The following is a 14,348-nucleotide window of genomic DNA, read 5'->3' on the forward strand; positions in this document are numbered from 1 at the left end:
TCACCTCACAGAACATGATGAGGATTAAATGAGGTGATGCGGAGAAAACATTTCGGGTGAAACATTGCTCTACAAGAGAAAAGTAATATTGTTAGACAAATGAATTTTTTGGAGAAGATTCTCTGTCCATTCTGATGCCTGCCTGGCAGAGGCCAAGGGTGACTGCAGGCCAAGAGCGCTGGGCAATGGGAGCTCAGTGCCATGATGGCTTAGGAGTGGGTAAGAGCGGGAGCTGCCAGGTGGGCTGCCAGGTGGGTGCCCCGTACCCCCCACCCCCAGGAGAGGGAAGGCTCAGAGGAGGCAGGCCCGCTGAGGTTTTGAAACAGACACAGCCATCCTCCTGGGGGAACGGGGAGGGAGTCTCACAACAAAAATGAAACAGTCAGAAAATGTATGGCTTGGTGAATCACGCTTAGCAGGGACCTAAAAGTGCCTTTAACTTCCAGGTGTTCCTCTGGCTCGCTGGCTGTGCGTACAGAGAGGAGCCGCCGTGAAGCTGCCCTGGAGCTGGAAGTAGAAACGGGGTGTCTGGTCCCAGCAGCCCTGCCTCCGACCCGGACAAGGTCCTCCCTCCGGCTGGCCTCTGAGGGGCGGCAAGACCCAAGAGTAACTGAGAAATACAGCTGAAAAGAGCAGGTTCTTGGAAGAGGGGGCAGAGACACAAGTATGGAGGCAGATGATGACCTGGAAAAGGTAAAGATTTTGGAGTCAGAAGACCTGGAGTTGAATGCTGACTTCTTCACCCACCCATGTAGCCTTGGGCACATCACCGCTCGGGGCTGGGTTCTCAGATGAGCTGATACATGTGGAAAGCCCACCGATGACTCTTGTCACCCACTTTATTCCTAAGAAGTAACCACGTATTCTCTCTGGCATGAAGTTAGAAACACCCCCATCTCGTCTCCCAAATTCTCCCATTGACAGAGGGAAGGGAATTATTACTTACTGAGTTCCAAGCACTGTGCTGGTGATTGTCTGTGTACTAGGTATTTTATTTTATCCTCACAATTGATTCTTTGAAATAGGTACTGTTATTTTTCCCATTTTCCACATAAGTATATAGAGGTTCAGAAAGGTTAAAAAAACTTGCTCCTGATGACACAGCTGGTAAACGGAGAAGCCAAGATTCAAATCCAGGTCTGAGTGACCACAGAGCCTGAGCTTCGGGCTCTGTCTCACACTTCACCAGGCCCTCTAGTACCAGGAAGGCATAGCCACAAAGATCCCTCCACCAACCAACCAGACACCAGCTGATCAGAAAATCATTTAGAATTAGGGTGGTCATATAATGTCCCATCCAAACCAGCGTACTTCTATTCTGAACACACAATAAACCAGGATAACAGGACCCCAGGATAACAAAATCAGGAAGTATAGTCAACCTAGTTAAGATGAAAATAGCATAGGGAAGGAGGATGGTTCAGCCTGTAATGTATGTCATAGATTCTAAGACACCCTTTTCTCTCACATTAAACATCTCTCACAATCGCTGGCATCTTAGCTTCAATGAAATGCAGTGGTTAGGAGCCATAGTAAACAGCTGGAATATGTATATGAAGGTTCAGTATTCCTCACGGACCCTGACCTAGGAGGGCTGCCAGAGTGGGAGACACATAGGATGGGCAATAAGGAGGGGGAAATGTATGCAGGAAGGAGAAATCCAAAAGGTACTCCCAAATACCACTCCAGAGAGAACCTACACTGGAAGGCAGGTTTCCATGTTGGGGTGCGGAGGAATGAGAACCAGTGTACCGACAGTAAGGTAAGACGCCCCAAGTTCTCATCCATAGAGCAGTGGTTTGGGCTAGCTCTGAAAAGTTTTGGTTCCATCTAAGACCAGTTGCTGCTGTCCCCCACCTCTCCCTTCCCATGGCATTTTTGCCCCAGTTCTTCACCTCCCACTTCAGCTACCATGCTGGGCTGGACACAGCCCAAGACGGAGCCCTGGACTCAGCTGGGCAGCGCACTGGCTGAGCTGAGCAGCTCATTTGCCCGCACTCACCACAATATGGAGCCGTGGAAGTGGTCAGGAGGTAGACACTCACTTCCTTGGGAAGCGGCTCTATCTTAACACCACCTTGTTCCACCAGCCCTGGAGATAAAGAAGCAAAGACAGCAGAGCCCTGAGGAGGTCATTTCAGGGCTCCACAGCACCCAGCCATGTATCGATTAATTCATGCACCCATTTATTCCACAGACAACTGCACCGTATACTCATGATGTGCCATGCCCTGCAGTGAGTCCTGGGATACAAGCAACCCCATCCAGATGGGAATAAACATACAGGTAGACAAAAAATACATTCTGCAGATTACCTGGCCCATTCCCAGGAAGTATTTATAAGAAATTTGAAATGATGTCTTCAACTTGCAAAACAATCTATATGACAGTCGTTTTAATGGCATTTGTATCCTGTGCACTGGAGCACAGGAAGGTGTTTGCGCTGAAGAATAGTGGTTGAGAAGTCAGAGAAGGGCATTCCAGGCAGAAAGTACAGTCTGGGCAAAGGGACACAGGGTGAGGAAACATGAAGTACTCTTGGCAGTATGAGTAGTTACAATCCCTGCGGTGTTTGGAAAAAAGGGAAAGTCTAGCGAGAGATGAGGCGGGGCAGTGTGAAGTTAAACCGTCTGGTCCATCACATCTGTGGGAAACAGTGACATATGCCCGATGAGTAGGAAGTAATGTTGATTTGCTTTATTATGGGAAACCACCCCTACTTTAACATTTTGTCAAGCTGATATTCATTTCATTTCTATAAGCAATGGCAGGCTGCTGCGGTTCTGAGTGGCAGCCAGGAGTGGGAAGTGGGAGAGTGAGGGAGGGGGAGGACCCACTTACACTACCCAGGCGTTTTCCTGGAGCCCTCCACACTGGATGACCCCAGGATATTCACAGCCATGATCTGCACAGGGTGAGTTGAGGCTGGAGCCTCAGCCTTCCTGAGCCCTTCTCTCCAGACTGGCCTGGACCATCCAGGAGTGTGCCCAGGCCACTCGGCAGTTAGGAACCCCTCCAGCTGGCATGTGGCCTCACACCTCTAAGGTGGGCACAGTGTGCCAGCCTCGGGGATTCCCCCAAAACACTTTGACTTACAGCCTATCAGGATTTGGAGAATGGCTGGCCTAGCGAGGAAGACCTACGGTGAGCAGCGGGTCCGAGAGTGGGTACAGGCAATCTGGACTATACCAGTGCTTCTGGAGAGCATCCTGAGGCTGGACTTACATGCCAGTGCCTGTGTGTGTGTGTGTGTGTGAGGGTTGTGTGCAGAGCCAGTATGGCATCAGGTAGCAGTATAGCGGGTGAGGGGTGGGACGCAGAGAGCTAAACACCACCTTCCAGGTAAGGACAGGCTGAACGACTCATTGCTTAAGTTTTCTTTGCCCCACTCGGATAGACCTCTTGACCACAGGAGATCAGGACTTAAAGAGGTGACAAGACTTGAACTTTCCCCAAACTGTCAAAGGAAGCCAAAGGGGTAGCATTTACCGATCCTTGGACAGGAAAGCAGAAAAGGGTTGAAACAATCCAGACAGTGTCCAGCAAGGAAGACCTTGTAGCTGGTACAAGGAAAGGCCATCAATGGACAGGAATTCTCCAGGGCGCTGATGTAGAGGTGCACAGCCCTCATGTGATCACAGATCAGATAACTGTAGCCTGAACAGGGCAAAAAGAACACAACGAAGGTTTCAGTTCAAGACAAATGGAAACTCCCTCCATGCTACTTACTGTAATTCTATTGAATTTTATACTCCAACAGGCTATAAATACATGGGATGTCCCCCGAGCCACATTTTAAAAATATTAATGAACATGGTTACTACACTCTCACTTTTCTTTTTAATTTTCCTGGATAACTTAGTTAATTTACCAAGAAGATTGTTTACATACACACCCATTCTTCCACGATCATAAAAACTCTCTTTCAGAAAATGGGAGCATACAGAGAGCTGGCGATCCTGACCCTCCCTCTCAAAACGGATATCTGTCTGTACATTTTTACCTTCTTCAGCATCACCCACACAACCAATTTTTTACAACCTCATTATACCCAACCCAGCAACAAGACAATCAGGGGAGTCCCCCACAGTTCACAGTACATCCACGAAAGCCAGTGCGTTAGACCTTCAAGATGGCAGAGTAAGACACGGAGATCAACTCCCTCCCCACAAATACATCAAAAATACATCTACATGTGGAACAGCTCCTGTAGAACACCTACTGAACGCTGGCAGAAGACCTCAGACTTCCCAAAAGGCAAGAAAATCCCCACGTACCTGGGTAGGACAAAAGAAAAGAGAAAAAACAGAGACAAAAGAATAGGGATGGGATCTGCCCCTCGTGAAGGGAGCTGTAAAGGAGGAAAGGTTTCCACATACTAGGAAGCCCCTTCACTGGAGGAGACGGCGGGTGGCGGAGCGGGGGAGCTTAGGAGCCACAGAGGAGAGCGCAGCAACAGGGGTGCGCAGGGCAAAGTGGAGAGATTCCCGCACGGAGGAGCGGTGCCGACCAGCACTCACCAGCCCGAGAGGCTTGTCTGCTCACCCGCCGGGGCGGGCGGGGGCTGGGAGCTGAGGCTTGGGCTTCGGAGGTCGGATCCCAAGGAGAGGACTGGGGTTGGCTGCGAGAACACAGCCTGAAGGGGGCTAGTGCGCCACAGCTAGCAGGGAGGGAGTCCGGGAGGAAGTCTGAAACTGCCTAAGAGGCAAGAGACCATTGTTTCGGGTGCACGAGGAGAGGGGATGCAGAGCACCGCCTAAACGAGCTCCAGAGACGGGCACAAGCCACGGCTATCAGCACAGACCCCAGAGACGGGCATGAAACGCTAAGGCTGCTGCTGCAGCCACCAAGAAGCCTGTGTGCGAGCACAGGTCACTCTCCACACCTCCCCTCCCGGGAGCCTGTGCAGCCACCACTGCCAGGGTCCCGTGATCCAGGGACAAGTTCCCCGGGAGAACACATGGAGCGCCTCAGGCTGTTGCAATGTCACACTGGCCTCTGCTGCTACAGGCTCACCCTGCGTTCCAATTATAACTACTGTACCCCTCCCTCCCCCCAGCATGAGACAGCCAGAGCCCCCTAATCAGCCGCTGCTTTAGCCCCCTTCTGTCTGGGCCGGGAACAGATGCCTGAGGGCAACCTACACGCAGAGGCAGGGCCAAAACCAAAGCTGAACGCCAGGAGCTGTGCAAACAGAAAGGGAAATTTCTCCGTGCAGCCTCAGCAGCAGAAGATTAAATCCCCACAATCAACTTGAGGTTCCCTACATCTGTGGAATACCTGAATAGACAACGAATCAACACAAAATTGAGGTGGTGGACTTTGGGAGCAATGGTAAACTTGGGGTTTGCTGTCTGTGACTGATTTGTTTCTGATTTTTATGTTTATCTTAGTATAGATTTTAGCACTTGTTATCATTGGTGGATTTGTTTATTGGTTTGGTTGCTCTCTTGTTTTTATTATTATTTTATTATTACTTTTTAAAAATAATTTTTATTTTATTTTATTTTTTTTCTTTCTTTCTTTTTTTCTCCCTCTTCTTCTGAGGCGTGTGGCTGACGGGGTCTCGGTGCTCCGGCCTGGTGTCAGGCCTGAGCCTCTGAGGTGGGAGAGCTGAGTTCAGGACACTGGACCACCAGAGACCTCCTGGCCCCACATAATATCAATTGGCGGGAACTCTCCAAGAAATCTCCGTCTCAATGCTAAGATCCAGCTCCACCCAACGGAGCTGGGCATGGCATAGGGCATCCAGCAAGCTCCAGTGCTGGACGCCCCATGCCAAACAACTAGCAAGACAGGAACACAACACAACCCATTAGCAGAGAGGCTGCTTAAAATCATACTAAGTTCACAGACACCCCAAAACACATCACCAGACGAGATCCTGCCCACCAGAAAGACAAGATCCAGCCCCACCCACCAGAACACGGGCACCGGTCCCCTCCACCAGGAAGCCTACACAAGCCACTGGACCAATCTCACCCACTGGGCATAGACACCAAAAACAACAGGAACTATGAACCTGCAGCCTGCAAAAAGGAGACCCCAAACACAGTAAGTTAAACAAAATGAGAAAACAGAGATATATGCAACAGATGAAGGAGCAAGGTAAAAACCCACCAGACCAAACAAATGAAGAGGAAACAGGCAGTCTACCTGAAAAAAGAATTCAGAGTAATGATAGTAAAGGTGATCCAAAATCTTGGAAATAGAATGCAGAAAATACAAGAAACATTTAACAAGGAACAAGAAGAACTAAAGAGCAAACAAACAATAATGAACAACACAATAAATGAAATTTAAAATTCTCTAGAAGGAATCAATAGCAGAATAACTGAGGCAGAAGAATGGATAAGGGACCTGGAAGATAAAATAGTGGAAACAACTACCACAGAGCCGAATAAAGAAAAAAGAATGAAAAGAATTGAGGACAATCTCAGAGACCTCTGGGACAACATTAAATGTGCCAACATTTGAATTATAGGGGTCCCAGAAGAAGAAGACAAAAAGAAAGGGTCTGACCTACAATAACAAACCCAAAACATTTAAGAAAATGGGAATAGGAACATACATATCGATAATTACCTTAAATGTAAATGGATTAAATGCTCCCACCAAAAGACACAGACTGGCTGAATGGATACAAAAACAAGACCCATATATATGCTGTCTACAAGAGACCCACTTCAGACCTAGAGACACATACAGACTGAAAGTGAGGGGATGGAAAAAGATATTCCATGCAAATGGAAATCAAAAGAAAGCTGGAGTAGCAATTCTCATATCAGACAAAATAGACTTTAAAATAAAGACTATTACAAGAGACAAAGAAGGACACTATATAATGATCAAAGGATCAATCCAAGAGGAAGGTATAACAATTGTAAATATTTATGCACCCAACATAGGAGCACCTCAATACATAAGGCAAATACTAACAGCCATAAAAGGGGAAATCGACAGTAACACAATCATAGTAGGGAACTTTAACACCCCACTTTCACCAATGGACAGATCATCCAAAATGAAAATAAATAAGGAAACACAAGCTTTAAATGATACATTAAACAAGATGGACTTAATTGATATTTATAGGACATTCCACCCAAAAACAACAGAATACACATTTTTCTCAAGTGCTCATGGAACATTCTCCAGGATAGATCATATCTTGGGTCACAAATCAAGCCTTGGTAAATTTAAGAAAATTGAAATTGTATCAAGTATCTTTTCCGACCACAACGCTATGAGACTAGATATCAATTACAGGAAAAGATCTGTAAAAAATACAAACACATGGAGACTACACAATACACTACTTAATAACGAAGTGATCACTGAAGAAATCAAAGGGGAAATAAAAAAATACCTAGAAACAAATGACAATGGAGACACGACAACCCAAAACCTATGGGATGCAGCAAAAGCAGTTCTAAGAGGGAAGTTTATAGCAATACAAGCCTACATCAAGAAATAGGAAACATCTTGAATAAACAACCTAACCTTGCACCTAAAGCAATTAGAGAAAGAAGAACAAAAAAACCCCCAAAGCTAGCAGAATGAAAGAAATCATAAAGATCAGATCAGAAATAAATGAAAAAGAAATGAAGGAAACAATAGCAAAAATCAATGAAACTAAAAGCTGGTTCTTTGAGAAGATAAACAAAATTGATAAACCATTAGCCAGACTCATCAAGAGAAAAAGGGAGAAGACTCAGATCAATAGAATTAGAAATGAAAATGGAGAAGTAACCACTGACACTGCAGAAATACAAACGATCATGAGAGATTACTACAAGCAACCTTATGCCAATAAAATGGACAATCTGGAAGAAATGGACAGATTCTTAGAAATGCACAACGTGCTGAGACTGAACCAGGAAGAAACAGAAAATATGAACAGACCAATCACAAGCACTGAAATTGAAACTGTGATTAAAAATCTTCCAACAAACAAAAGCCCAGGACCAGATGGCTTCACAGGCGAATTCTATCAAATATTTAGAGAAGAGCTAACACCCATCCTTCTCAAACTCTTCCAAAATATTGCAGAGGGAGGAACACTCCCCGACTCATTCTACAAGGCCACCATCACCCTTATACCAAAACCAGACAAAGATGTCACAAAAAAAAAAAAACTACAGACCAATATCACTGATGAACATGGATCTAAAAATCCTCAACAAAATACTTGCAAACAGAATCCAACAGCACATTAAAAGGATCATACACCATGATGAAGTGGGATTTATCCCAGGAATGCAAGGATTCTTCAGTATATGCAAATCAACCAACGTGATACAGTATATTAACAAATTGAAGGATAAAAAACTATGATAAACTCAATAGATGCAGAAAAAGCTTTCCACAAAATTCAACACCCACTTATGATAAAAACTCTCCAGAAAGTAGGCATAGAGGGAACTTACCTCAACATAATAAAGGCCATATATGACAAGCCCACAGCCAACATCGTTCTCAATGGTGAAAAACTGAAACCATTTCCTCTAAGATCAGGAACAAGACAAGGTTGTCTACTCTCACCACTATTATTCAACATAGTTTTGGAAGTGTTAGCCACAGCAATCAGAGAAGAAAAAGAAATAAAAGGAATCCAAATTGGAAAAGAAGAAATAAAACTGTCACTGTTTGTAGATGACATAATAGTATACATAGAGAATCCTAAAGATGCTACTAGAAAACTACTAGAGCTAATCAGTGAATTTGGTAAAGTAGCAGGATACAAAATTAATGCACAGAAATCTCATGCATTCCTATACACTAATGATGAAAAATCTGAAAGAGAAATTAAGGAAACACTCCCATTTACCACTGCAACAAAAAGAATAAAATACCTAGGAATAAACCTAACTAAGGAGACAAAAGATCTGTATGCAGAAAACTATAAGACACTGATGAAAGAAATTAAAGACGATACAAACAGATGGAGAGATATACCATGTTCTTGGATTGGAAGAATCAACATTGTGTAAATGACTATACTTCCCAAAGCAATCTACAGATTCAAAGCAATCCCTATCAAACTGTCAATGGCATTTTTCACAGAACTAGAACAAAAAATTTCACAATTTGTATGGAAACACAAAAGATCCCGAATAGCCAAAGCAATCTTGAGAAAGAAAAACGGAGCTGGAGGAATCAGGCTCCCTGACTTCAGACTATACTGCAAAGCTACAGTAATCAAGACAGTATGGTAGTGGCACAAAAACAGAAATATAGATCAATGGTACAGGATAGAAAGCCCAGAGATAAACTCACGCACATATGGTCACCTTGTTTTTGATAAAGGAGGCAAGAGTATACAATGGAGATAAGACATCCTCTTCAATAAGTGGTGCTGGGAAAACTGGACAGCTACATGTAAAAGAATGAAATTAGAACACTCCCTAACACCATATACAAAAATAAACTCAGAATGGATTAAAGACCTAAATATAAGGCCAGACACTATAAAACTCTTTGGGGAAAACATAGGCAGAACACTCTATGACATAAATCACAGCAACATCCTTTTTGACCCATATCCTAGAGAAATGGAATTAAAACAAAAATAAACAAATGGGACCTAATGAAACAAAAGCTTTTGCACAGCAAAGGAAACCATAAACAAGAGGAAAAGAGAACCCTCAGAATGGGAGAAAATATTTGCAAATGAAGCAACTGACAAAGGATTAATCTCCAAAATATACAAGCAGCTCATGCAGCTCAATATCAAAAAAGCAAACAACCCAATCCAAAAATGGGCAGAAGACCTAAGTAGATATCTCTCCAAAGAAGATATACAGATTGCCAACAAACACATGAAAGGATGCTCAACATCACTAATCATTAGAGAAATGCAAATCAAAACTACAATGAGGTATCACCTCACACTGGTCAGAATGGCCATCATCAAAAATTCTACAAACAATAAATGCTGGAGAGGGTGTGGAGAAAAGAGAACCCTCTTGCACTTCTGGTGGGAATGTAAATTGATACAGCCACTGTGGAGAACAGTATGGAGGTTCCTTAAAAAACTAAAAATAGAACTACCATATGACCCAGCAATCCCACTACTGGGCATATACCTTGAGAAAACCATAATTCAAAAAGAGTCATGTACCACAACGGTCATTGCAGCTCTATTTACAATAGCCAGGACATGGAAGCAACCTACTTGTCCATCAACAGATGAATGGATAAAGAAGATGTGGCACACATATACAATGGAATATTACTCAGCCATTAAAAGAAACAAAATTGAGTTATTTGTAGTGAGATGGATGGACCTGGAGTCTGTCATACAGAGTGAAGTAAGTTAGAAAGAGAAAAACAAATACCGTATGCTAACATATATATATGGACTCTAAAAAAAAAAAAAGGTTCTAATGAACCTAGGGGCAGGATAGGAATAAAGACGCAGACGTAGAGAATGGACTTGAGGACACAGGGAGGGGAAAGGGTAAGCCTGGACGAAGTGAGAGAGTGGCATGGACATATATACACTACCAAATGTAAAATAGATAGCTAGTGGGAAGCAGCTACATCGCACAGGGAGATCAGCTAGGTACTCTGTGACCACCTAGAGGGGTGGGATAGGGAGGGTGGCAGGGAGACACAAGAAGGAGGGGATATGGGGATATATGTATACATATAGCTGATTCACTTTGTTATACAGCAGAAACTAACACAACATTGTAAAGCAATTATACTCCAATAAAGATGTTAAAAAAAAAAAAGAAAGGGGAAAGGTTGGTGTGTAAGCACATTCATTGTATTATTATTAACAACAATAATAAAAATTGGAACCAACCTAAAAAAAAAAGCCAGTGTGTTGAGGTTCACCTCACCAAGTGACTGATACACTGAATTTGCCAAATGTCCCAATATAACAGACATTTGGTTTTCTGGTTATTGTTGTCGTTGACTCTTTTATTTTATTGAATTTTATTTTATTTTATTTTTATACAGCAGGTTCTTATTAGTTATCTATTTTATACATATTAGTGTATATATGTCAATCCCAATCTCCCAGTTCATCACACCACCACCACCACCACCCACCCCCACTTTCCCCCCTTTTGTTGACTATTTTAAAATTTGTAATAATTCACACTGAATGCATTTGCTGGGGCCAAGAGGTCTATAACGAGCCATAACTCCAGGGTTTAGGGTCTTCAGACTCTTCTTTCACCTTGGGACCCCCTCTCTGGGACCAGAACCAAGTCTGAGCTGCTTGCTGACTTTCCTTTCCCCCAGAGTTGGGACACTGTCTATGGCCAACCTCCTTCTAGCTACAACAGGGAGCTGGGAGACACAAACTAAACCCTTCTCAGATTGTGTTATGAAGAAAAAAAAAAGTGGCCAATTAAAATGCCAAAGAAATTTTCAAAAGCCATTAAAATCAAACTATCCCATCTGATCAGAATTGCTGAAAAATTTATGAATTGTTAAAAGAAACATGTTTTTGGAAAATCAGTAAAGTTGGTAAGTTTGGATTAGTGGTTACTCAACACAGTTGTCAACAGAATCCTTAAAATGTTAAAATTTTGGTAAAGCAGGAAAAGGTTAAAAACATAGTAATCAGAAATCAAAATAAAATTCCCATATGAAATGTTGATAGGTTGGCTATATTCATAAGAATATAAGAAGACTACACAATCCTTAACGCTTAGCTTTTGATACATTTAAAATTATTTAAAATTATGCTAAGAATATATTCAATTAATATATCCAAAAAGAACATTCCAGAAGAATAAATTTAGAAGAGAAGAAATGTATATTCACTGAATGTATTCAAGAAGATTATCTTGAAAGCAATTTTAGAGAACTTGAATTTAGTTAGTTTGGGGAAATGGTCATGCACTGAATTGATCCTTCAGCTAGCTAGCTTTGGGCACATCAGTCTGTTTCTGCCACAACGAGGCTCTGCAGAGGATGTAGCTGCTGTGGACTCTGCCACAAAGTGGGGCCCAGGAAGAAGAGAGGTTATTGGCTTGAGTGACGTTGGATCACAGCAGGGCCTAAGAAGTGGGGAGGGAGCCTAAATATGGAGCAGGCTTTTAATTTCAGGCACTCCTCCCCTAGAATTCCTGGGCTCCAAAGACATCCATTTAATAAATGCTGAGTAAGCTTGATGGGACACAGCAAAGGACACTGTAAGGAAGACCCCCTTATGGCCCATACTGGCTGACTCAACACGAAGCCTGTTGGTAAATTCCAGTCTCTGGGGCAGCCAAACACCAACTCTCTCTGGCTTTCTGACCTGCAGAAATGGAGGTGGGACAGCCGGGTTGGTCTTGGCCTCCGTTGACGAAGTAGTCCACATGTCCAACAGGAATCCGAATACCCAAATCTGCAAGAAGGCAGAACCCCGTTACCCTCTTACTGCAGGGGCCTATTTTCCAGGTCCCATAGCAGGGTCCACCGGCAGCAGAGCCTGAGGTCTGACCGTGGGGGTCCACCCCCTCTCTGTGCTGAATGGGTGCCCACTTCATTCCTAAGTGCTGGGAGACTACAGAACTAGCCCTCAGATGGTTTTCTAAACAGGTTTTGCCGTGCTGAAAGGAAGCTAAGAAGAAATTTATAAGAAGATACTCATATTTGCCTAATAAAATCAAGAAAAATATCCCTTAATATAAGTTTTTATGAATCAGTAAATGTTATAATAAGCTTGGTAAATTTCCTTGTTGAATAGTTTCTATTTTGCTTTAAGTGATAGTTCATATATGTGTGTGTGGGACCACATTTCCAGTCTCCCACATATTTTTGTGCTTTCATGACTGAGCAGAAATATAATCTGGCTACAAAGAGATGAGTTTGAGAGGCTGTAGCCTGCATCTCACCATTGTGACTCTATCTGACCCCTCAGACTCGGTCAGATTCAGCTGCCAAAGACCCTGATTTTCTTCTTCATATTATCTATCACAGTTGTAAGCAACTGAGCTTGTATTACGTGCTTAACGTCATCTATCCAGGGGTTAAGTGATGACCTAGAATTCATCCTCGCCCATCATCTGTCGGGTCAGCTCTACCTCCAAAATATATTTTGAGTCTTTCTACTTCTCTCTGTCTCTACTGCCACCACCTTTGCCCATGCCACTATTGTCCCCCTCACCCAGGCCACCACCGCAAACACCCTCCAGTGAGCCTTCCCTTACTGCCCACTGGCAGTCCATTCTCTGCGCAGCAGCCAGAGTATTCTTTTAAGGAAATCCAAACTGCCGCCCTCTCCTCACTGATCATAGAATAAAATTTAAACTCCTCGCCATGTCCAGCCTGGTCCTGCTCCCTTTTCTCAGCACATCACTCACTGCGCTCTAACCACGTGGCTCTTCTGTCTGTCCCCACCCACAAGGCTTTCGTTTTGGCTGTCCTATCCCCCTAGAGTGTTCTTCTCCCCGCTCTTTCCAGTGCTGGCTCGTTCTCATCCACAAAGTCTCACCTCAAATATCACCTCCTTGGCCAGATTTTCCTCAATAATCCTATTTGAAGTAGACCCCGAACCCCCTGCTGAGTCACACTTCTCCCATATCCCTCATTATCATAATCAGAGGGTGGAATTATCTTGACTGCTCGCTTGTATGTAAGCTCCACCATGGCAGGGCCTTTACCCGTCTTTTTTCCTGCTCTATCCCCAACACCAGCACAGTACCTGGCACACGTTAGTGCCAAATACTTATTTATTGAACAAATTAGTGAACGAATGCTTGCCGATTAGCTTGTAAGTTCCATGTGGGCAGGGATCTTATTTGGTGCCTTGTGCATTGCAGTATTCTCAGTGCCTGCTACATAGATCATAAAGACCGACTGAATAAATGGAATGCCTTTTTTTTTTTAAATCACATTAGGAAGTGGCTCCAACTTTGAAGGGGACTGAGAGGCTTAGCACAGGTAAACAGGGACCAATGTCACCTATTTAGCAAATTTAGGAATATAAGGCGTTAACCTTGTTAATTGACATGGTTAATTAACTTAATAGCTAAGCAGAGGGCTATGGGCTTTGGTTTCCTATCTGTGAAATGGAGGTGGGAAAGAGGGTTGAATAATATGATTGCATGAGTTTCTTCCAGAATCCTGAATCCGTGAGTCTTGAATGCTAAAAGAAGGCTTCTAGGCAAATGGAATGAGACATGGCCATCTCTCAGTTGAACTGCAAACTCTTCTGGTCAGAGACAAATGTAACTTCTTCTTGTACCCAACACACTGAGCGTGGGGCCTGGCACCAGACTCTGTGGGTGTTTGACGTCGAGTAGAAATGAGGAGGAGTGCCCGCTGGTCAGAAGTGCTTAATTTGGTCATGATGGATTCAGAGCCAGGGGTTCTTGCCTGTGCCTGTCATTACTGGA

General features: G+C 43.7%; 1 protein-coding gene across 2 annotated transcripts in view; it reads right to left on the reverse strand.

Annotated features, from left to right (window-relative positions):
* The window catches only part of PLA1A (phospholipase A1 member A), a 32,784-nt gene that overhangs the window by 5,976 nt on the left and 12,460 nt on the right, over window positions 1–14,348 (reverse strand). For both annotated transcript variants that reach the window (XM_082460069.1, XM_082460070.1), the window contains exons 6-8: window positions 12,266–12,355; window positions 3,490–3,657; window positions 2,003–2,092 (exon numbers count right to left, since the gene is read on the reverse strand). In XM_082460069.1, coding sequence (XP_082316195.1) covers window positions 2,003–2,092; window positions 3,490–3,657; window positions 12,266–12,355 — 348 coding nt within the window. The remainder of the gene's footprint in view (window positions 1–2,002; window positions 2,093–3,489; window positions 3,658–12,265; window positions 12,356–14,348) is intronic.

The sequence above is a fragment of the Balaenoptera physalus genome, assembly GCF_965194825.1.
Source record: "Balaenoptera physalus genome assembly, chromosome: 4".
Taxonomy (NCBI): domain Eukaryota; kingdom Metazoa; phylum Chordata; class Mammalia; order Artiodactyla; family Balaenopteridae; genus Balaenoptera; species Balaenoptera physalus.